General features: G+C 40.8%; 1 protein-coding gene across 1 annotated transcript in view; it reads left to right on the top strand.

Moving 5' to 3' along the window:
• Nucleotides 1-21627, top strand: part of LOC117306604 — a 43904-nt gene extending 22277 nt beyond the window's left edge. Inside the window, exons 17-30 of the mRNA XM_033791089.1 lie at nucleotides 157-344; nucleotides 1219-1373; nucleotides 2453-2577; nucleotides 4032-4139; nucleotides 4659-4817; nucleotides 5714-5910; nucleotides 6621-13252; nucleotides 13665-13952; nucleotides 15959-16095; nucleotides 16503-16657; nucleotides 17216-17299; nucleotides 18563-18692; nucleotides 18850-18945; nucleotides 19119-21627. Coding sequence (XP_033646980.1) covers nucleotides 157-344; nucleotides 1219-1373; nucleotides 2453-2577; nucleotides 4032-4139; nucleotides 4659-4817; nucleotides 5714-5910; nucleotides 6621-13252; nucleotides 13665-13952; nucleotides 15959-16095; nucleotides 16503-16657; nucleotides 17216-17299; nucleotides 18563-18692; nucleotides 18850-18945; nucleotides 19119-19292 — 8628 coding nt within the window. The 3' untranslated portion in view covers nucleotides 19293-21627. The remainder of the gene's footprint in view (nucleotides 1-156; nucleotides 345-1218; nucleotides 1374-2452; nucleotides 2578-4031; nucleotides 4140-4658; nucleotides 4818-5713; nucleotides 5911-6620; nucleotides 13253-13664; nucleotides 13953-15958; nucleotides 16096-16502; nucleotides 16658-17215; nucleotides 17300-18562; nucleotides 18693-18849; nucleotides 18946-19118) is intronic.
• The last annotated feature ends 2642 nt before the right edge of the window (nucleotides 21628-24269 follow it).

Raw genomic sequence — 24269 nt, 5'->3', positions numbered from 1 at the left:
TTCATCACTGCAATTAGGACCTATCATTCTGAAAGTTTGTATATACTCAGCGCCTTGAGTACCTTGTTTAGGTAGATACGTGCGCTATATAAGACTTTGATATTATTATATTATATTATAATAAAACCAAATTTAATATCCTTTCAATTTGAACAGGCTGAGTTTTGTGACGACTGTGTTCGTATCATCCAACACTCACTGTCGTCTGAAACAGAACAGTCGTACAACCTGAAGCGAAATAATCGCACGTCTTGCGCCATCTTCCTGAAGAATATGAATAAGATGTTCCCCTGGTACCAAGTGGAAACGTCCAAGTCATGGGAGCAGAACCAGAAGTACCCTGAGTAAGTGGGCAGTTCCATTAGTTAGTTTAGGGGTGTGAATAGCTTTGACAGTTGCTTTTCAAAGTTGACAAGGTCCTGCAAGAATAAGGTAATGAGTATTTCTCAAAGTGTCACATAATGTGAACTGATTTATCTGCAACAGTTCACTGCCAAATTTGATCTTTACCGGAGAAATTATTCAACAAATTAATTTGCTCGTCAATAGTTAAAGCTCCGATTTCTGACATTTTTTGTGATACCAAGGTCATCACATCATTTGGTGGTAAAAAAAACTTGTTAAAAATCGTGTTTTATTTCATAACTTCATATCTGATTGGCTCTTTTGAGTCAATTACCTTCTAGAAAACCAATCATATTTCTCCTCTCTTCAGGGGCATGTTATCTTGAGCTTTCTTCATAACTTGACATCTGATTGGGTCTTATAAGTCCATTTACACTATAATCAACCACCCATTATTTCTCCTCTTATTTCAGTGGAATGTTATCTCAAGCTTTCTTTATAACAAGACACCTAATTGGCTCTTTCAGTCCATTTAATCTCTTATCAACCAGTCATATTTCTCCTCTCTTGTATCAGTTGTCATGGTTGAACATTCTCTTAAGCTTTCTTTATAACTTGACTTCTGATTGGCTCTTATCAGTCCATGTACCCTCTGATCAACCAATCATGTCTCTCCTCTCTTGCATCAGTTGTACATTCTCTTAAGCTTACTTTATAACTTGACTTCTGATTGGCTCTTATCAGTCCATGTACCCTCTGATCAACCAATCATGTCTCTCCTCTCTTGCATTAGTTGTACATTCTCTTAAGCTTTCTTTATAACTTGACTTCTGATTGGCTCTTATCAACCAATCATCTCCTCTCTTATTTCAGTGGTATGTTGTCCCAAGCTGTACTACCACCACACAGTGATCATGAATACGCACAGTGGATGCAGAGGAAACACCCATTGCCTGGAGTGGTACAGCCCTCCCCTCTTAAACGACTCCCCTTCTCGCCCACGAGTAGGGCCCCAGCTAGAATCATCGGTAGGTGACCCATTTTGGAAATAAAGGGGTGGAAAACTGTTCTTTGGGAGTTTGCGGGGCCTTTCATTGTAAATATTCAGACGGTAAAACGTCATGGTGGAATTTTAGTTTGCACATACTTGAAAGCTGTAAGCTGATCAGTCAATTCTTTTCTTATTTTTTTATTTTCTGCTGTCATGGCTTTATGCCTTTGAGTTAGGCACTTAGCCAATACTGCTTTTTAATAATGTTTGCGGTAAACCATGTTAAGGTGAATCTCTAAATGAGTTGGGTTAGCGTTGGTTGCACTGTAAAAAGTTGGGAAGGTAGTGCATTCTGCTCTACCAACCAGGCTCCTAGTGGATGATGCCCAAGCCTACATCCTTACAGAGTGTGAAAAGGGTAAACCTGTTTCAGCCCAAAGAGAAGGAGGCAGTGTGCCCCTGGTGAAAGTTGACCTGGAACGATCAGTTAAATGTCGCCCTCAACTTGAATTGGCCATCCAGACTCGTGAGTTAAAGGAACACGTTGCATTGGATCGGTCGAGTTGGTCTTTGAAAAGCGTTTGTAACCGTTTGTTATAAAATGCATATGGTTGGAAAGATGTTTTAAAAGTAGAATACAATGATCCACACAAATTTGCCTCGAAATTGCGTGTTTTTCATTTTACTTTGCGAACTAACACGGTCGGCCATTTATGGGAGTCAAAAATAATGGCTGACCGTGTTCGTCGACAAGGTAAAGGGAAAACCGTGCAATTTCGAGGCAAATTTGTGTGGATCATTGTATTCTACTTTTAAAACATCTTTAAAACAATATGCAATTTATAACAAACGGTTATAAACGCTTTTTATAGACCAACTCGTCCGATCCAAGGCAACGTGTTCCTTTAAGGGGATACCTCATAAAAAAAAATAATGAAAAAGATGAGCGCTATATTCTTCCATCTGATTTACAGTTTAATTTTGCCGTTGGGAAAAATCGGACAAAGTGTGATTAAATAGCCTAAAAAGTCCATTAAATGCGCCACCGTGTGTACATTTAGGTCAGCCTTTCTACTAAGAAGCCATAATTATTGTTATTATTTTGACCTTGTCTAGGAGGAAGTGCTCAAGTGACCCCCTTGATGGAGCCCAATACAGATGATACCAGACGATGCTGTTTATGCGGGAGATTCTCAGATGAAGATCCTAACGGTGGGGGAAGGTTGCTCTACTGCGGACAGGTAAGAAAAACAAATGAGATGGGATCAAGCAAAATGAGTCGTTTGTCGACCCAGGCCCGTTTTTTGTTTGATGATGCATTTGAAACGAGCACGATTTATGCTTTATAGGCAATGTGTACCTTTGGTTTTTCAATCGATTGATTAGTGATCTTTCATATTATGTTTTAGTGTGTGTCCGGTATCGCTCGGCTTGGCCTGCACGTTCTCGTCATAGAGAGACCGGCTTTGGCGGGACTTTCTTTGGCTCAATGCTGCAGGTCTGGTCGTGGTTTCCCCTCCTGGTTCTGATTTCTTACCATTGTTGTTGTTTTTAAATAGTGTTAGTATCATTGTTTGTTTAGCATTCACTGGATATGTACATGTATTGTTGTGTTTGCATTGTCTCTGCTTGCACCTTGAACATCTGTAAAGATTGATTTGGCGCATTACAGATACCTACTATTATTTTAATTATTATTATTTTAATCCTGAAGATGATCAGAGCATACTGATCTAATTGTCGAGTCGGTAACCACCGGTTCTTTTTCAGAAGCAACTTTACTCAAAAGAGATACCCACATGGTGTTACTGCTAAACTTTCTTAGTTATACTGCCACCATGTAAAGTTTCAAATCCTAACGAATATGTCCGCGGTGGAAGAATAACCCTCTATTAGGAATAGCATAATCTAAGAAGTGTTACTGCTGGCCTGGAATTTAGGTAAAAAGGGCACGACAGCCCTGAGGGGAAAGGGCACGGCAAACTTGGCCCTAATGTTGGGTTATTTTCAAGGGGCATCACGGCCACTTGAAGGGTAACGAAGGCAATGGCTGTCGTGGCCGCTGTGAAATTCAAGCCCTGTTACTGTCTCGGATTCTACTTATGGGCCATTAAAACTGATATATTTTTTACAAAACCACATTACCTTAAAGTGAAATTTTTTCCAAAATTCTTTATACTATCAAGAGCTGCTGTAGGCTTCTAACTGAGAATGTTTTATTGTCATTAGTTTTAATAGTGATTAAGCTTGGGCGATATCACGATATTATCGAATATTGCGATATTAATTTGGACACGATTTCGATATCGGATGGATTTGGTTTTAGTCGAAATATCGATATATCGCGATAATCGCGATATATCGATATATCGATTAAATATCGCGATGTATTTGCTAGCTGAGACATCTTGCACCCCATAGGTTTGGACTAAAACCAGAAGAATAGGTCATTAGAACACCTCTCTTATGCTAGGACTGTCTCTTCTACAACTTTCACTTGGACTTTTAAGACTGATGATGTCAAATTTCATTAATCGCGATTATATCGAATATCGCGATATATTGTCGGCGATATATCGTGAATAAAATAAATCGATATCGCCCAAGCTTAATAGTGATAACCAAACGTACACCTCTGTAAAAGTCTCATTCTCATGAATATTCATATTCTAGTTCTGAAATCTATTTATTTTAGGATGAGTGGATACACATCAACTGCGGTCTGTGGTCGGCGGAGGTATTTGAAGAAATGGACGGATCGTTAGTCAACGTTCACGCTGCAATCTGGAGAGGCAGGCAGCTGGTGAGTGTGAAGTAGATTCTAGTAAAAATGAAAGCAAATAGATTCATCTTTTTCATTCCTTCCTGGGCTTTTCATTTAGCCATGATATTGCCTTGGATCGGTCGAGTTGGTCTTTCAAAAGCGTTTGTAACCGTTTTTTTTATAAAATGCATATGGTTAGAAAAATGATTTAAAAGTAAAATACAATGATCCACACAAATTTGCCTCGAAATTGCGTGGTTTTCCTTTTACTTTGCAAACTAACACGGTCGGCCATTTATGGGAGTCAAGAACCATACATGGCCGACCATGTTAGTCGACGAGGTAAAAGGAAAACCACGCAATTTCGAGTGATACTTATTTGGATCATTATATTCTACTTTTAAAATATCTTTCTAATCATATGCATTTTATAACAAAAAAAATGTCCATTATTATTATTACTCTGTCTCTGTATTTGTGTTTGTATTTAAACATGTCCAATCTCCAGGATCGATTGTAAAAAAAAAACTTTTTAATTTTTCTTTTATAAATCAACAGCGTTGCGAGAACTGCAACAAGTTTGGAGCGACAGTCGGCTGCTGCCAGCGAGGGTGTCCTGCCAATTTCCACTTCATGTGTGCTCGGGAGATTAAATGCGTCTTCCAGGAGGACAAGAAAGTCTTCTGCAACACGCATCGTGATAAAGTGGATCGAGATGTAAGACTTAGTTTAAGAAATTTAATAATAGTGGCTTTGTATATACATGTAGAGCTAAGCTTGGGCGATATCACGATATTATCAAATATTGCGATATTAATTTTGACACGATTTCGATATCGGATGGATTTGGTTTTAATCGAAATATCGATATATTATCGCGATAATTGCGATATATCGATATATCGATTAAGTATCGCGATGTATTTGCTAGCTGAGACATCTTGCACCCCATAGGTTTGGAGTAAAACCAGAAGAATAGGTCATTAGAACACCTCTCTTATGCTAGGACTGTCTCATCTACAACTTTCTCTTGGAGTTTTAAGACTGATGATGTCAAATTTCATTAATCGCGATTATATCGAATATCGCGATATATTGTCGGCAGTATATCGTGAATAAAATAAATCAATATCGCCCAAGCTTATGTAGAGCTCCAAATTGTGGCTGATGGCACTCCAGCATTGTTACCCGTGCAGCCGATTACACAAAACAGTAGGAATATTCCTATCCTCGTCTTAACTAAGGATGGGTTCAATGCATCCTATTGCTATGAATAGAGAACTTAAAACGTGTTTTTTTTGTGGAGGAACCTTGATTTCTTTTATGGAGAGGTGCGTAATATAAATCCATATTATGATTATTAAGTCTTATGATTAATCCTAACTTAGTTTGGTGAAATCGAATGGTAGGTCACTTGGCCTTTTTTTTTTCATTCCTTGGACCATCTCAGCTCCCTTTACAAGTAAACGGCCCGTCCTGCCTCTAGTGCAATGCTAAACAATGTAATATCAAAGCTTGAGTCTAGTGTTCTTAATAAATAATCCACGCGGCCACAACACGCATGATTATTTTAATCTTGAGACTGAAGTTTATTTCTCTTGGTCTGTCTTCAGATCATCCAAGATGGTAACTTCGCCGTGCTGCGTCGTGTCTGCGTCAGCCTAGACAACATGAAACTCAATCGTAACTTCACTCAGGGACTTGAAGTCAGTCGTATCAATGTCATGGTTGGGTCGTTGACTGTGGATGACCTAGGTCGTCTCGGTCCCTCCTCGGACCAACAGGATGCCCTGTATCCTCTAGAGTTCAGGTAAGTTATAAAGCTTTGAAATCATTGGGTTGTGCTTTCACATTTAGTTTTCTAGCGCTTGATAGCTCAGTTGGTAGAGCCCTGGCATGCTCATCCAAATGTCTTCGGTGCAAATCCAGCTCTAGTCAGGACTTACCGAGTCAGTTTCCCTTGTGGTTTATTACTTGATATTAATATTAAAAAGTCACATCCCATTACGGCGATCCACTGGCTTCCCAGGGCCCAATTTCATAGAGCTGCTAAGCACAAAAATTTGCTTAGCACGAAATTTCTTCCTTGATAAAAACAGGATTACCAACCAAATTTCCATGTGATTTTCAGGATAAGCAAACAAAAGCTGAATACCAGTAACAAGCACCCCAACAAAATGGATGTCAATCGTTCTCCCGGGATGATTGTGCTCAATTGGTCATCAAAGTTGTAAGAAAATGATGGGTAAAACCGCTCAATGCATAGAATTGTGCGCTTTCAGATTTTGGGGTAAAAAAATACCGCTTTCTCTAAAATTACAGCTCTCCAGTGTTTTTTACCAAGTCAGTTTTTACGGTCATTAATTTTTGGAGTGCATATCTTCAGGTCAATGCACATCTTGGACATGGCATTACTGCATGTAAGACTATGAGGTCTTTCTCTTATCAAAAGTGTATGCACTCTTTTTAAATAGAAGTTTACAAGTGTCTGTACTTTTCTCATTTTTTTTTTAATTCTAGGTGTCAGCGAGTCTACTGGAGTACCTTTGACGCACAACGGCGCTGTGTCTACACGATCCGCATCTATGAATGCAAAGTTGTCAGCACCCCAAAGTCGCCCCTCGATGTCAACCACACCACAGCCCACAGTCCGGGCGCCCTCCATAAAAGGAAGTCTCAGGTTCAAATCACGGAGCTCCCGAACGACATGCCGAGCATTCCTGAGGAAGATGAAGGGATGCAACTCCGAGGCAAGGAGGCGGGAGTTGAGATGATTGACGGTGTCTTTGAATTATCTCTCGACAGTACAGGATTAGAGTCATTGCTGGATCCAGAGACTCTCCTACAGTGTGAGGCGGATCTAAGAGAAGGTTGCATCGATCCGGAGATGGCTCTTAATGCGGCCTTCGAACAGATTAACTCAGAAATTGCCATGGAGATCGGAGAGTATGATCTTTCGCTTAAAGATCAGCCTCCTATGTTAGACCAAGCTCTGATGGATTACCCTGATGATTTAGACTCCAGTGGTAAATTAAACAAAAGCTGCCCTTCGTTCGGACTTCAGAGTCAAGACCCGGCATTCCAATCTACTGTCGGCGATGTTAGACTTACCCAGTCTTGGCCGATACCGCCGTCTAACACGTCTGGTCTTTCGGAGAAAACACTAAAGAGTTTGCCTCAGAGTGCCCTTGCCAACCCGAGCTTGACCATGGTAAATCTGGCTCATGATAATGACCTCTCATCTGATCTGAGTCGGATGGTCATGAGCTTGAATAACGCTGCCCAGAGCGGCCGAACCGAGGAGATGACAAGAAGATCTTCCCAAGACAGTAGTGTGTCGTCAGAGACTGTTCCTGCAGGAGCTGCTGCTCAACTTGGCCATGTTGAAGCTGTATGCTCCCAGGAAGGGCAACCCAAAGACATTGTAGGTTTCTCACAAGTTGGTGGAGCAGCAAAGATGGCAGTTCCAAGCTCTGAATCTGGAGTTGGTGCCACATTCTCAACAGGCTTCTCTGTGAGGTCAATGGGAGAAGCCTCAACAGGCTCTCCTGAGAGGTCAACGGGCGAAGCATCAACTGGGGCTACAGCAATTTTCGACTCTACCACACGAAACTCTGAGTTAATCTCAAGAACTTCTATGTTAGGTTCTCATTCCATTGAAGAGGAGTCGTTTGGGAAAGCCGCGATCGAAAGCCCTGACACGGTTACAAGTTTGTTCCAGTCAGAGATTGAGAGCGCTGTAAGGAGTAATGGACCACAATTGATTTCAGGACTTAATAAAGTGGCCACGCTACCAGAGTCTTCACTCGACACTCCCACAAGATCAGTAATCAAGTTTATTGATACATTGCTAACCAACTCCCCAGAGGACAAATCACCGGAAGTAAAAACAACCAATGCTGAGCAAGGCTCAATTATTGCAGACACAAACAGAATACCTTGTCAAAGCTCTGTGCAGCAGAGCACCACAACCGCGAATGGAGAGCCAAAAGAAACTATTGTTGAAAACAACGATGCGAAGGATGAAGTGACATCATCTTGCCCCAAGGAAACATTTGATTCGGATTCAGACTTGGATCCCCGACTCAAGGATAGTCAAGAGACTGTCGAGAGTAGTGACAACACCGACACGCTGAAAGAAGAAAATGGACTCAGCTCGCAAGAGAGTACAGAGGATGAAACCGATTTGAGCCAACTCACTAAAGACATTGTGACTGATGTCATCGCAATGGAGAAGCTGGCAAAGCAATCAGCTGAACAATCCACACCCCTATCATCGGCAGATATGGAACAGTCGGAATTGAGCGAGGATAGCAAGGACTCCTCTATTAGCGAACAAAGGGGAGATGAAGCCTCTTTGGAAGGAGGCACAATGCTGCACAAAAATGAAAGTAATTCTTCTGAAACCAAATCAAATTTCCCTTTGACTCGGAACGACAATGCCTCTGGAAGCTGTCTAAGTGACCTTGTACCTCAGAGTTCCACAACACACAGGCAATTATATGTGCCTGTGGTTGGAGTTGGAGAAACTGACAGTGACTCACCAACAGAGGGCGCCATATGTGGGAGTTCTGAATTCAGAGATGACCTCACACTTGAACAGAGTCCTGGAATAGCTTTACATGAAGACAAATCCCAGGCCCAGTCACCATCTGAAGTATCATCAAATCAAACGACGGAAGGAGTTGATATGGCATCACATCCTGAACCTATGATTCCTTGTGGAATTGACCGCGCTGACGTAAATGTGCTTGAAACATCTTCCGACAGTGCTTCCCAAGTTGCTGCGCCTAATGGTGAGATAGAGTACAGCGAGTCAAGACAAGTTGCTGTGATTGAAACTCCTGTTGTGAGCTCATTGGTTAATAAAGTCGGGGAAGCCTCAGATACTGACCAATCGGAACACATGGATGTGGATGATGACCTCCAACTTTCTGCACAGGAGGAAAATAACTCCGCCTCCAAGAACACATCACTAACTCCTGAGGTAGGTGTGAACGTTTCGTCCGAGGAACAGGTCCATAGCCTTGAAGGACATGTTCCAGAAGAGGTTGAGCTGCTTCTAAACTTGTCGAGTAGTACTTCTGAGGAAGTAGAAGCAGATGGTCTCCTTGGTTCCACCAAGGGCTCACTTGAAGAACCCATTGGAGTCACGTCACCCTCTGAGGAAAGCCTCGAGGAGGATTCAGCCAAGGAACCAGTAGCTTATTCCCATTCTTCGGACGAGGAAGTTGTTGAACCAGCTGCAAAGAAGATCAAGTTGGGAGATTCACCAACAATGTTAACTGAAAAAACTCAAACCCAGGGAAGTTGTTGTCCTGAAAACCTGAGAAGTGCTTCTCCTCCAGTCTCTTTAGAACGACCAGATCAGAAGGACGTCGAGAGAAAAGAAAGAAGTGTGCAAGAAGAACTGAGAGACGAAGTTGATGTTAATGTCAGCGAGAATCAATTTGAGGTCGACAACTCATCAGAGCTAGTTGCTGTACCTTCTGAGAGCATAAAGAAAGATCGTGAGAAAAGTGATCCCAGTCACTCTCCAGTTGTTAAAGTGCTGCCACCAGGAAGTTCAGATGAAGACATCTTTGTAGACGAGAGCCAACTCAACTCTGACGGCGTTAATTTATCCATGGATACCGAAGACAATGCATACAATCAAAGCAATCGGGAACAACCAGTGGAAGCCAAGAAGCTTAACCCAAGAGACACCTTTGTTGCCCTGAGGAAGGCAATTGTTGTTCTCCATGATATTTGTGCTGGGCAGAGCAAACAAGCTGGAAGTCTTTCTTGCAGTCTCCCTTTAACACCTTCCACAGAACTTGTGAACTCATTGCCAAGCTCGCCGGAACATCACCAAAGCTTTTCGGATAGATCTGCTCCAGTCCAGTCTGACAAGTCTCAATCACTGCCAAGCACACCCTGCTTAGAAAGAAACATAACCGATTTGCCACATGTTCTGGAAGACTTCAAAGAAGATAGCAATTCAGAGTCAGGAGTAGGGGTGATAGGTGTTGAAAGTGATAAAGTATTTGAGAAAAACAGTTCAGAAGTTTGTCAGGAGCCATTTGAAAAGTTACAACGAGACGATACTTTTGAGAAGTCAATGCATGATGAGACTGACTCACTGATCACTAAGGAACCAAAACAGTTGGGAGACTTTGTCCTCGATGAAAGAACTGGCGTCTTTGTTCCAGGCATGTCTGATTCCGAGTCCAAAAAGGATAATCAGGACGATTCCACTGGCGACAAAATGGATATCGAAGACAGTCCCTCATCAAGGAAAAAGTACCCAATGAGGGCAACCTTCTCTCGTCTTACTCGCGTTGTCGACACACCGAAAGAAAAACAATCAAGGCAAAGAAGGACGTCCAGTGTTAGTATCACATCATCGGAGGAAACACCTTCAGAGAATCCAGAGAAATTACTGTCAAAGGATGTCACATCCCCGGAAGTCGAAATGAGAGAAACGTTTACTGAAGATATGACAACACCCGAGGTAAAGAAAGGACCAGGTAGACCAAGGAAGAACAAAGTTGGTATTACTCCAGTATCTGCAGTTTGGAAATCTGAATCGAACAAAGTTGGTATAACGCCAGTATCTGCTGATGGGAAATCCGAGTTCAAACCAATCACACCCGGTCTCAAGAGAGGACCAGGTAGACCAAGAAAGGTGCGTAGGCTGCTTACATCTGAATCAGGGGGTCCTGAAACAGATAAATCAACGCCTCCACCATGTCAACGAATCCTCAGGAAAAGAACCCCTCAAAGTCAGCCACAAATGAAAAATGTTGAGAAATCCAGGAAAAGACCACTGGAAGAGGTTGATTCGGCTAATGCTGTCACATCGTCAAAAGATGTGAAAGTGGTTCAAAATAAATTGCAAGGAGAAAAGGACTCGCAACAACATCAGGAATCAGACAAAACCTCTGAGACTCAACTTAAAACAACCGAATTAGAAACCCAATCTGCCTCTGCAGATGCCATAAAGCCTGCCCGACGCTGGCCACTCAAGCGAGTCATGGGAGACTTTGTGTCAAACAAGGAGTTGTTAGACCTGTGGACTGGGCTTCAACCAGACATGGGACCCCTGAAAACAATTAAAACAAAACCAGTAGTGAAGAAAGATGATTCTACCACAGGAAATTCTCCAAAGGAAGTTAAACTTGCAGATAGTAGGATCAACCAAGTACCTGTCAATGTGGATGCATCAAGTCAGCCTTCAAGTTCCGATGCATTGGATTCAAATGTAAACTCAAAAGACTACCTGAAGGTAATATTTCGCAGCCACTCAAGCTCCCAACGGGCTAAGCTTTCAACAAATCAAAGTGCTCCCAACCACAAAGGAAAAGCTGGCGATTGTGTCATCACAAGCCGGAAAGTCATCTCGGTTACAACGGAGGAGTTTACTAGACTCAAAACAGAAATGCAGAAATATAAAAAAGGTGGGAAAACCAAAATAGGAAACCACGAATTTTTGGAAATGATCCAATCCACAACGAGAGACTCAGAAAAAAATAATGTGTCAAATGATGGCGTTGGTGCTCAGTCTGCAGCCAGTTCAACCCCAAGGGATCCTCCAGGTTCTGAAATGCGACAGGGACAAGTAACTGAGCATCCTGAGAAGGGTAGGAAGTTGGAAGAGGAAAGCCTTCCACCTGTTCTTCCCATACAGCTTGATAAACAGATAGCTGGAATAGCAACAGAGGAGAGCCTTCCACCTGTTCTGGTTAAACAGCTTGATGAAGAGATGGTTGTCAAGTCCTCAGGGATAACCCTTCCACCTGTTCTAGACTCTCAGCCTGGTGAACAGATCTCAAGGAAGCCATCGAAGGAAACCCCTCTCAATTTAATGAAAAAATTTGTCCAGGATAGTCTTGCCCGGAAATCGTCGGCCGTCAGCTTATGTACTTCAGCAGCGTCGATTCCATCAAGAGTCCACCCTAAGAGCATCATGTCCACCATCCCGCCATTTGGTACTCCTCGGATTTCTCCATCTGTGCTTAGACCCTTACAACCTCTTGTGCCAAGAAGTACTCCAACTGTCATGACCATTGCCATTACATCACATAGTACAGTAACTTATCCTCATATATACACTCAACAAGGTCCTGTTGTAACTCGAGTGATTTCCCCCGCTGTCTCAGTACCTGGATCTGTATGGACCCCTTTCAACATGCCCGTACCCTCCTCAGCTCTCCAAGTTGCCCCGTCCTTTGTTTCTTGTACTCTGCAGCCTCCCATTATTCCACAACAACTTGCTTCACTATATGTGCCACCTGTCCCACTCACAATGCCTTGGCACCCAAAGCCTTCACTAGTCAGTTCAACATCTTGTTCGACGTCTTTTTCCAAACCTATGCTGAATGCCTCTGTCGTCGATCCTGGACTGCCATGGAGGCCCAAACCTTCCCCTTCACAGTCTGACTCGATTCTCTACCCATCTGTTTTTGGACTTCAAACCAGAAGATTGGAACCTTTGACCAACCCATCACAAAGCGGCTACCCGCTCTATTCGCAACCATCTGTAGTTTCATCTAACAGGACTTCCCTAGAGGGTCATGTAACACCGTTTCCCATTGCTGGACTGAGTACAGAGCCCGTACCTTTCGCATCTCTCCAGCCAATGATGTCTATTCCTACCTCATCTGCCGTTGAACAGCTGTGGTCGCTTATACAACAAAAGGCAGACCAGACACAGAGTGAATCCCCAAGTCTTATTCAACAAGAGATCAACCGATCAGCACGTTTAGAGCACACCTACGCTGCACTTAGACCCAGTGTCGGCAATCCTTTGAAGAGGCCAGCAGCAGAAGACCTCCCTCCAAGGGTAGGGGCCAAGAGGCGAAAAAGCCCACACAAAGTCTCGAAAATGTGGTTTGATGAGTTTGGGATGCTCCAGTCAAAGACAGACTCCTCTGACCAGCTGGGTCTGCCCGAGCAGCAGGAAGGTGCTAGCACGGCGAAGAGAAAGTTGCTCCCAAAGAACAAGGCGCCAAGGACGTCTCGGCCAAGGCCAAGGATTAAGAATGCCTCAGGTCCTAGGATGAAGATGCCAACGATCAGCGATGTGGTCCAGGCTGATGAGCCGATTAACAAACTCATTGAGGACAGCAACGGGACTGAAGCAAAACCAAAAATCAAAAATACTAACAAAGGTGAGACCTATTTCCTCCATTATTTTGTCCTTGTACATGTATTCCTTAAAAGCACTGCACAGGTTTGGTTATGACTTAAAATATATATTAACATAAAAACTTGAAAGAGTAACAAGCAGCGGGCAGCTCTTGATAGTTAAAAACATTGTGAGAAACGACTCTCTCACGTAGTTTTTGACACTAAAATATTTGAATCTGAAAAAAAGGCTTTAGGCTTTGAATTAGATGTCTTTCTCAATGATTACACAGTTTCAGTGACGGGTTCATTAACCATTAACCATTGCTGACATCTGGATTAAGTTTAGTATTTCGAGATGTGCCCATTGAAATTAGTGCCTGACCCTTTAATAAAAGACAAGTTAACATGTCCAGCTGGCCACGACAAACTATTAAAGTTGTTTCCCATTAATAGCCAAAGGCCAGCGTACCAACAAGTCCACAAAAGGACCATCTCGGATCCCTCCCAAGCTTAATCTACCCAACGCCCAGCGACTTCAGACTCAAGAGAATAAGGAGAACATTGCGGAGGAGAACCCCGCCCCGGTGCAAGCCAACAACGGCTACAAGTTGATCTTTGAAGTCACTAGCGACGACGGGTTTCAGACTAGAGCGGATACCATGGAGGAAGCTTGGCGACAGGTCGTTGAGAAAGTTCAAGAACGGCGGATCGATGCGCGAATGAAAAGCTTGTCTTTTGCCGGTAAGTTACAACGTTTAACCCTCCTACTGTTTGACTGTTTAATATCATCCATTGTGGTTTTGAATAGTGATTAAACAATGCCAACCTGCAATATGATATCGTGTGGTTAATGCATGTACACAGTACATAGTCAACCCCCCTACTGTCTCACTATTTAATATCATCCCTTGTTTTTTGTTTTTTTTACGATAGATAAACTATGCTAGCCTGCAGTATGATATCATGTAGTGATTGGATTAGCACATAAAAAAGTCAACCCTCCTACTGTCTGACCATTTATTATCATCCGTTGTGGTTTTGAATGATAGATAAACTATATGCCAGCCAACAATATGATATCGTGTGGTGAATGCATCTACACAGTAAACAAATAGTTCTGTGCACAGTGGGTTTTTTCCACATGCAAGAATTGACGTTGAAGGGTTTTGTATGGTTCGCAAGTCAAATGATACTTTTGTGTGTTACAGAGGGTAGAGGTTGTATCTTTGAATTGGTTTGATTTTAGGTGTGGACCCAGTAAAGATTCTTGGCATCAAGCATGATGCTTTGGTGTTTCTTACTAAACTGCTCTCAAATCACTTTGTATCGTTGAACTGGTTTGATTTTAGGTGTGGACCCAGTGAAGATTCTTGGCATCAAGCATGATGCCTTGGTATTCCTTATCAGCTCTCAAATCACTTTGTATCGTTGAACTGGTTTGATTTTAGGTGTGGACCCAGTGAAGATTCTTGGCATCAAGCATGATGCCTAGGTATTCCTTATCAGCTCTCAAATCACTTTGTATCGTTGAACTGGTTTGATTTTAGGTGTGGACCCAGTGAAGATTCTTGGCATCAAGCATGATGCCTAGGTATTTCTTATCAGCTCTTAAATCACTTTGTATCGTTGAACTGGTTTGATTTTAGGTGTAGACCCAGTGAAGATTCTTGGCATCAAGCGTGATGCCTTGGTATTTTTTATTAAACTGCTTTCAAATCACTTTGTATCGTTGAACTGGTTTGATTTTAGGTGTGGACCCAGTGAAGATTCTAGGCATCGAGCATGATGCTTTGGTATTTCTTATCAGCTCTCAAATCACTTTGTATCGTTGAACTGGTTTGATTTTAGGTGTAGACCCAGTGAAGATTCTTGGCATCAAGCATGATGCCTTGGTGTTTCTTACTAAACAGCTCTCAAATCACTTTGTATCGTTGAACTGGTTTGAATTTAGGTGTAGACCCAGTGAAGATTATTGGCATCAAGCATGATGCTTTGGTGTTTCTTATCAGCTCATAAATCACTTTGTATCGTTGAACTGGTTTGAATTTAGGTGTAGACCCAGTGAAGATTCTTGGCATCAAGCATGATGCCTTGGTATTCCTTATCAGCTCTCAAATTACTTTGTATCGTTGAACTGGTTTGATTTTAGGTGTGGACCCAGTGAAGATTCCAGGCATCAAGCATGATGCTTAGGTATTTCTTATCAACTCTCAAATTACTTTGTATCGTTGAACTGGTTTGATTTTAGGTGTGGACCCAGTGAAGATTCTAGGCATCGAGCATGATGCTTTGGTATTTCTTATCAACTCTCAAATTACTTTGTATCGTTGAACTGGTTTGATTTTAGGTGTGGACCCAGTGAAGATTCTAGGCATCGAGCATGATGCCTTGGTATTTCTTATCAGCTCTCAAATCACTTTGTATCGTTGAACTGGTTTGAATTTAGGTGTAGACCCAGTGAAGATTCTTGGCATCAAGCATGATGCCTTGGTGTTTCTTACTAAACAGCTCTCAAATCACTTTGTATCGTTGAACTGGTTTGAATGTAGGTGTGGACCCAGTGAAGATTCTTGGCATCAAGCATGATGCCTAGGTATTTCTTATCAGCTCTCAAATCACTTTGTATCGTTGAACTGGTTTGATTTTAGGTGTAGACCCAGTGACGATTCTTGGCATCAAGCATGATGCCTTGGTATTCCTTATCAGCTCTCAAATCACTTTGTATCGTTGAACTGGTTTGATTTTAGGTGTGGACCCAGTGAAGATTCTTGGCATCAAGCATGATGCCTTGGTGTTCCTCATTGAGCAACTGTATGGAACCAAGAACTGCAAGCAGTATCAGTTTAAGTTTCATCAACGGCAGGGAGGAGCCGCCGTCGATGAGGTTAGTAGTCAAATCCATCCTCTGTACAGACACCCCGCCCCCCCCCCTTGTATGGCGAATCGTTGCTGAGCGGATACGAGTTTTGGACTCGAGGTCTGGTCTTTCTGGTCAGCAATGTGTGGGGTCGGGCCCCGGTCGTAACACCTGTGTCCTTTAGCAAGACACTTAACCTTTATTCAGTGCTTCAAGTCCAGCTAAAGACATATTTTGTTTAAGTGTTCAGATTGCAGAGTAGAGCTTTTAAAACCAGAGACAAATGTAAATATTTGGCTTCATGCTTGCAAGTTTTCGAGCTCGCATGCTTTTGCGCTTTGCGCTCAGAGCACAGGTGTCTTTTTCAGCAGCCCATCACATCCGTATAGAAATGCTCACACTAAATTATTTTGTCCTTTTTGTTTGAAACTTAGGAGCCTCCGATCAACCCACACGGCTGTGCGAGAGCGGAGATGTTTACGTCTCGTTCTCATCACGATATATTTGACTTCCTGGCGTCTCGTCATCGGAGAGCACCAGAGATTGTTGAGGACACGCAAGAACAAGACGTGCAGCACAAATCATCAAGGTATGAGCCAAGCAGGACAGATAACGGGAGTCATGTGGTTTTTATTAACCAATTAAGAGTCTTTGACACTTTGCTTGGTCATGTGGTTTTTATAAACCAATCAAGAGTCTTTGTCACTTTGCTTTGTTAAATATTCTATCATGACAGACATTTGCATCTTGTGGTTTTAATCAACCAATCAAGTGTCTTCTCTTTTTTTTTTCACTTTGAAATGTAAATTTGAAGAAAAAAAAATGTTTGTATATTTTGTATGTTGTTATTGTTGTTGAAGGTGTTGGTCAAAGAGCATTTTTTAGTCCACCATACACATGAACTGACAAACCTGTAGAAGTTTGAGATCAATCAGTCAACTGGGTCATAAAACTCCAAGCGGGAAATTAGTTTTTACTTATTTCTCATAAAACATGACATTTCAAGTGATGTTTTTCTACTATCATCATCATTAGACCGTGTAAGTTTTATGTAAGTCTGTGGTCTTAGACGTGTTTATGCTGTAATGTACCTTTTAGGAGTGCATAATTGATGAATAAATATTGTTGATATAATTTGTTCCTTCAGACGAGCAACGAGTCTTGATCTTCCCATGGCAATGAGGTTCAGACATCTGAAGGAGACGGCTAAGGAAGCTGTAGGTGTCTATAGGTGAGGAAGGATCTTAACTTTAGTTTTTACCCTTGCATCGATTTTTGAGTAAGCACTGTATAGGAGGTACTTTCCAGAGTTCTGTGAGAAAAAACACAGTTACATCTTAAGCAAAATTTAACCTCTATGAAAACGTTGTGGTATCCACTGATGTTGATTCCAACTGCCTTCAACTACCAAGCAATCTTGGTAAGATTAGTTGGTAAGATATCTGCCTTAAAATTGCAAAGGCTGAGGGTACGAATCAAATCTGAGCAATTTGCCTGTGTTTTTTGAGGTTTTTTTTTTTCAACTTAAGAACACAGGTGTCATGACTGAGACTCAAACCCACACTCTGCTGGTCAGAAACACCAGAGCTTGAGTCCGGTGCTAGGCTACACAAATTGTCTAGGGCTAACTCGTCATTTCTCATTATCGATGTGCATCTGTATATGTACATGTACAGGGTAGTCAGCTGAGCCAGACAGTTATAAATAACTTTTTGATTAAGGAGATGTAAAGACCGTTGCATATTATGTCATATCAGTGGGGCGCCCTAACCTATAGTTAAAAAAACAGTCATTCATTGGCCAAATCTGTGCACTGCGTGTTCAAAATTGTTCCATCATCGTTTGACCTCTACAAGAAGATGGTGGCTCAGTGCACGAGGTCTATTGATGTTTATTTGAGATTTGAAACAATGTTCAAAATACCTCAGACTTTTAAGCTATTCCTATTGGTGGAGTGCGCGTCACGTGGGGTGATTAAACCTTTGATAATGACCAGTGTTTATAACCGGTTGTGAGCAGATACTCTTCTCTAGTCTTGATGCAAGATGTTTCTTGTTACGGGCGATGCAGGCGTTGTCGGTGAGATGCTCGGGCCTTTATCACATGGCAATTCGACCCTGCCTGTTTTAGAACTGCCTGAAAGAACTTGTCGCTACCTTTTTATTCCCTTATTTTTCTTTGTACAGTCCCTTGCAATTTGCTCACTTGGGCCACCATTTGTGGTTAAAAAAAAAAAAAAAAAAAAATAATAATAATAATAATAAAAAACATTTATATAGCGCCAAATCCATTAAAAATGCTCCCAGGCGCTTTACAACAAGAAAATTTTAACCACAAAAACTAAATAATTAAAAGGTCCAAAATTAAGATCCATAAAATATGATCATAAAACAATAAAGATACATGAACAAGTAAAAAGATGAATATAATCAGTCAAACACGTTAAGTAAAAAGCCACCGTTAGTAAAATAAACATTATTGTGAATCTTGACAGGTCTTTCATCCATGGTCGTGGTTTGTTCTGTAAGCGCCCCATTGAGGACGGTGAGATGGTGATTGAATACTCTGGTGTTGTCATCCGAGCAATACTCACCGATAAGCGAGAAAAATTCTACGAGAGTAAGGTATGCAATCCCAAGAAATGTAATACTTTGTTTACCTTGTTCACAGCTTTGTGTACAACTTTGTGTACGAGTTTGTTTGTAAGTTTGTTTACAACTTTATGTACAACTTTGTTTATAATTTTTTTTTTTTTTTACAATCGACTCATTTTGCTTTCAGGGCATTGGTTGTTATATGTTCCGCATTGATGATTTTGACGTCGTGGATGCAACAGTGCACGGCAATGCTGCTAGATTCATCAATCATTCATGTGATGTAAGTATACCAGCAAGAGGGTGGTTCTGAGAAGAACCAAGGTTCTTTTCAGAACGGATCGTTTCAGAACCACCCCAATTCATTACATTTTGTTACCGTAGTTAAAAGCGTTTTCTGTTATCATCATTAATTCAATTAATTGTCGAAAACTATCGTGTTTATTTCTCTTGCAGCCCAATTGTTTCTCCCGGGTCATTCAAATCGACGGCAAGAAACACATCGTGATCTTCGCCAGTCGTAAGATCCACAAAGGAGAGGAGCTGACGTATGACTATAAATTCCCCATCGAGGATGTTAAGATACCTTGCAATTGTGGAGCTCCGAGATGTCGCAAGTATCTGAACTAACTTGTCCAACTGAAGTCGGTCTGATGCAAGAAATTGTACAGTGGCAAGATGACGCAAGTCTGAACTAACTTTCCCAACTGATGACGGTAAGATGCAAGAAATTGTACAGTGGCAAGATGACGCAAGTCTGAACTAACTCCTAACTGAAGACATTAAGATGCAAGAAATTGTACAGTGGCAAGATGTCGCAAGTCTGAACTAACTTTCCCAACTGATGACGGTAAGATGCAAGAAATTGTACAGTGGCAAGATGACGCAAGTCTGAACTAACTCCTAACTGAAGACATTAAGATGCAAGAAATTGTACAGTGGCAAGATGTCGCAAGTCTGAACTAACTTTCCCAACTGATGACGGTAAGATGCAAGAAATTGTACAGTGGCAAGATGACGCAAGTCTGAACTAACTCCTAACTGAAGACATTAAGATGCAAGAAATTGTACAGTGGCAAGATGTCGCAAGTCTGAACTAACTTTCCCAACTGATGACGGTAAGATGCAAGAAATTGTACAGTGGCAAGATGACGCAAGTCTGAACTAACTCCTAACTGAAGACATTAAGATGCAAGAAATTGTACAGTGGCAAGATGTCATAAGTCTGAACTAACTTTCCCTACTGAAGACGATAAGATGCAAGAAATTGTGGAGTGACAAGATGTCGCAAGTATCTGAACTAACTTTCCCAACTGAAGATGATAAGATGCAAGAAATTGTGGAGTGACAAGATGGCGCAAGTATCTGAACTAACTCTCCCAACTGAAGTTGACAAGATATCAGCAATTGTAGAGTGGCAAGATGGCGCAAGTCTGACCTAACTCTCCCAACTGAAGACGTTAAGATGCAAGAAATTATGGAGTTGCAAGATGGCGAAAGTTTGAGGACTAAGACTTCACATTCCCTGTGAAGATGTCAAGATTTATTGCAATTGTAGAGTGGTAAAAATGTGTGTCTGGGCTGATTTATCCAAGTTGAGTAATTCAAGGCGTCCTGCAACTATAGAGTGGCAGTATGAAGGCAAGTTATTATTCTCTTGCAAGTGGTAAAATGGCGCCCGTACTGGGTACAATGTACATTCAACCGACTCCAAAGGAGGATGGTACAAAATATTGCAGTTGTAGAATGGTAAGATGTCGTCAAGAAAGCTAAAGCTGCACAGACAGATTTTTAAATGGCAACAACCTTTAACAGGAGATTGTTTACAAAACTGCTGTTGGAGTAACTTATTTGACTGAACTATACGTACTCAATAATTGACTGTGGAGCAAGATTGCCAACACTTGTCGTTGAGTTTTAGTCAGCTATGAGAATACCAGGTGACAAGTTATGAACCAATCACAGCCCTGGAATGCATACATGTGACTCGCAATCGACCAATCAGGACAGTTTTAATTTCTTCCATATTTTTCAATGTTTCATGCATATTGTTATAAAACACTGTACAAAAAAAAACATCTTTATCATTTTAAATTTATATGTAATTTAAGTTCATTTAATGTAAACACATTGTTTAAGTGTTCTAATTTGTAATTTCATTCATTCGTTAGTAAGGTGCAATTTTGTTTGCAAGCTCGAATGATACAAAATTTGTTGCCAAAGCAATTCTGGTTATTAAAATAATAATCGGGGAGACATTTTGAGATAAAAAATGTAATTTTTCAAATTGCAGAGACGAACTGTTGGCCGTAATAATGCCTTAAATGCAAGAAGTAATCTGACAATTTGCAAAAGAATACAAAATAATTACAAAAGCATCGCACAATTTGTACATAGTTTTTAGGAGATTTTATTCTTTACTATGCAGATATGCCAGTCTATAAAATTAATTAAAGAAAGAACATTTTCAGTCTGGAAAATGATTGAACACAATATTACAAGTACATAATCACATTGTTTATTAAAGGTCATTGTGATACTGCAAAGACCTATTAAATTGATCCTAATATGAAAACTGGAACAATTATGAAAAGTCAAATGTATTCCAGAAAACTTCTGAAAATGTATGTTGTAATCAATGGCGTAAACAAATACAGTTTTTATTGGGAAGCTGTATCTAGAAAACTGTTAAGTGAGATACAGTTCATTATTTAATTTTTTGTCCATTGATAGGTAACATGTATGTGGCTTGCTGTGCCACAAAGCACCTTGACTAATAGCTTGAGGTTACCTGGGGCCAATTTCATAGAGCTGCTTAAGCAAAAAATTTGCTTAAGCACGGAAATATAGCTCGCTTATTTTACGCATGTTACTGGACAAAATTGGCTTGATATACATTGCTTGTGACTGGTATTTAGCTGTTGTTTACTTAGCATAACAATTGAGTGATGGAGTCTTGGCCGGTAATCTGATTTTACTAAGCATGATTTCTTTTGCTTAAGCATAATTTTGTGCTTAAGCAGCTCTATGAAACTGGGCCGACATCATAGGTGTATCCCTTGCAATTCAGCTTCTCAGCCGAGAGTAAAAGGACTGTGCCCAATGTCATGGCTCTGCTAACCATATAAAAAGAATTGGCGCCAACGGAAGCAGGGAATTCCACGCTTACGTAAGGCATATTTCATGGGTTAGCTTGGAGTTTTTACTTGTGCGCACGCACACTCCATGTTTCTAGGCATCCTTCGCTTACGCAGTTGGCGTAGAACTTCGCCCCTTGCTCTGCAAGCGGAAAAAGGGTTATCGCAAGCGCAAAGTTCAGCGGTAAGGCAGAGCCATGGGCCCAAGGCCCAATTTCATAGAGCTGCTTAAGCAGAAAGTTTTGCTTAAGCGAAAAAATCCTTGCTTAATAGTAAAATCAGATTATCGGCCAAGACTCCACTCAATTGTTATGCTAAGTAAACATCAGCTAAACACCAGTCATAAGCATTGTATATGGCATGAAATTTTGGCCATTAACATATGTAAAATAAGCTAGCTATTTTCTTGCTTAAGCAAATTTTTTGCTTAAGCAGCTGGATGAAATTGGCTCCTGGTCCCATACATACTTGTACTTAATGCAAAATGTGATATAATTTGTGATGTCACAAGTTGGCAACGCATAGTTCGCATCAGTTAACTTGTGCTAAACTCCTGCAAAACATTTGCTGCGAAGACAGCTCGGTGATGTCAAAAAATTGCTTCCCATTCTCAGGAAGTATAAACCATGCTTAAGGTAGTACAACATTCATCTTACAGTCTTTTACTGTCCCCTCAGATACTTATGTAGTTATGAACTTGTGAATGTTTTTTCTAACTGAAGATTGTCTTGAACTAGTTGCATGCAAGTTGCCACGTGTGACATGACTTAAAGAACAATCAGCCTGCCTCCCGAATCGTTCATGACATTATCATTTTACTAAAAGTTCAATCTTGAGGTATCCCTAGTCTAACATCTACTATTTCAGAAGACTGCTCTTTTTTTGTTTTGCACTTCGTCCCAAAAGGTTTTTCATCACCCTTAAGAGCTTCCAATTTGCTTTATTGCTGTTTTGTTAATTGTGTCTTTTTTTTAAACTTTGATTAAAATTAAACACCTCACTGTTATAAATATCATTAAATTTTCTTACTTTATATTGGTACTGTATCCTTCAAAATATGTATTAAAATAGTTGTATTTATTATTGTTTCAAGTACTTTTCCATGTGACTTTAATTTAAGATATATTAAATAGAGTTTGTTTATAAACCTTTGGTGTCAAACTAATCATTTGGTGGTTGAACAAAGACACATTTACTAGAGTTGGATTTGAACCAACGACCTCCAGTTTGACGTGTAGATGCTCTACCAAAAGAGCTATCTAGCCCTTTGTTGACGGTCTCCCTATTTTGTCAAACTCTTTGTTAGGGGTGCCATTCATAGGCCACACAACTGACTATAAAATATACAAAATTCTGCATAGAAGTTAGTAGAACCCAGATGATTCTGACCAGGCATCATTATTTATGCGACTGACAACTACTTCCTTAATTGACACTCACTCCCACTCAAAGGCACTGGACAATGGACACTATTGGTAATTGTCGAAGACCAGTGTTCTCACTTGGTGTATCTCAACATATGCGTAAAATAACAAACCTGTGAAAATTAGAGCTCAATTGGTCATCAAATTGAGAAATATTGTGGAATGAATGATTACAAAACTCACCGGTATGGAGAACAAAATCAGTTCTATGAGTTGTCTGTCTTAAAAAATAAATATTCAAAACATTCCTCTTGACAGGTTTGGGAAGAACATCATTAAGTCTACACCACTCTAAAAGACTGTTGAGATAATTTAAACAGCCACTAGAGCGGAATGTTTTTAACGAAAAATGCTTTAAACTTGTATATAATGTGTTTGTTTACCATTTAACGGTAATTTTGATATGTTTACACTTCTGAATTTTTTCGTTATTATCGAGCTCTCCATTGCTTGTTACCTAGTAAAAAGTTTTTATACTAACAATTAATTCGTGTAATTACCAATAGTGTCCAGTGCCCTAAATAGTAACATACAGTATTATATACATTGTACACACATTTGGCAAAATAATCTGTAGGGTCCAATTTCATCGAGCTTCTTTATTATGCAGACTTCTAAACAAAAATTAGCTGGACAAGTCTTGTTCATGTGGCTGGTGACCTTATTCTGGTAACCTAAACTGTTTTGTGTTTAGCACCTTTTGGAAATTTAAAAAACGGCTCTATGACACTGTTCCCTGGTGTACATTATACAGTTGTTGCACGCTGTGACGGGGTCCATGGCGTTTTGTACACCTGAGGGGGGAAATGGCACCCGAGGGTGTACAAAACCAATCGACCCCAATCACAGCATGCCACAATTGTTTTGTTATACCTTGGTAACAGGACTATTCCTCTTCTCAAAGTTCTGTTGTCATCTTACAACATTAATTACGACGAGTATGCATAGTTTATTACGAACAGTAATAGTTGTTCGAAAAAGAAACCATTCTTCACTGTTCCCTGGAACCCGCGGCCGTTTGGTACTAAGCACTGGAAATCGACCAA

This window comes from Asterias rubens, unplaced genomic scaffold (assembly GCF_902459465.1).
Source record: "Asterias rubens unplaced genomic scaffold, eAstRub1.3, whole genome shotgun sequence".
Lineage (NCBI taxonomy): Eukaryota > Metazoa > Echinodermata > Asteroidea > Forcipulatida > Asteriidae > Asterias > Asterias rubens.
The sequence above is the reverse complement of the archived record's forward strand: the minus strand, read 5'-3'. Positions and strand labels throughout refer to the sequence as shown.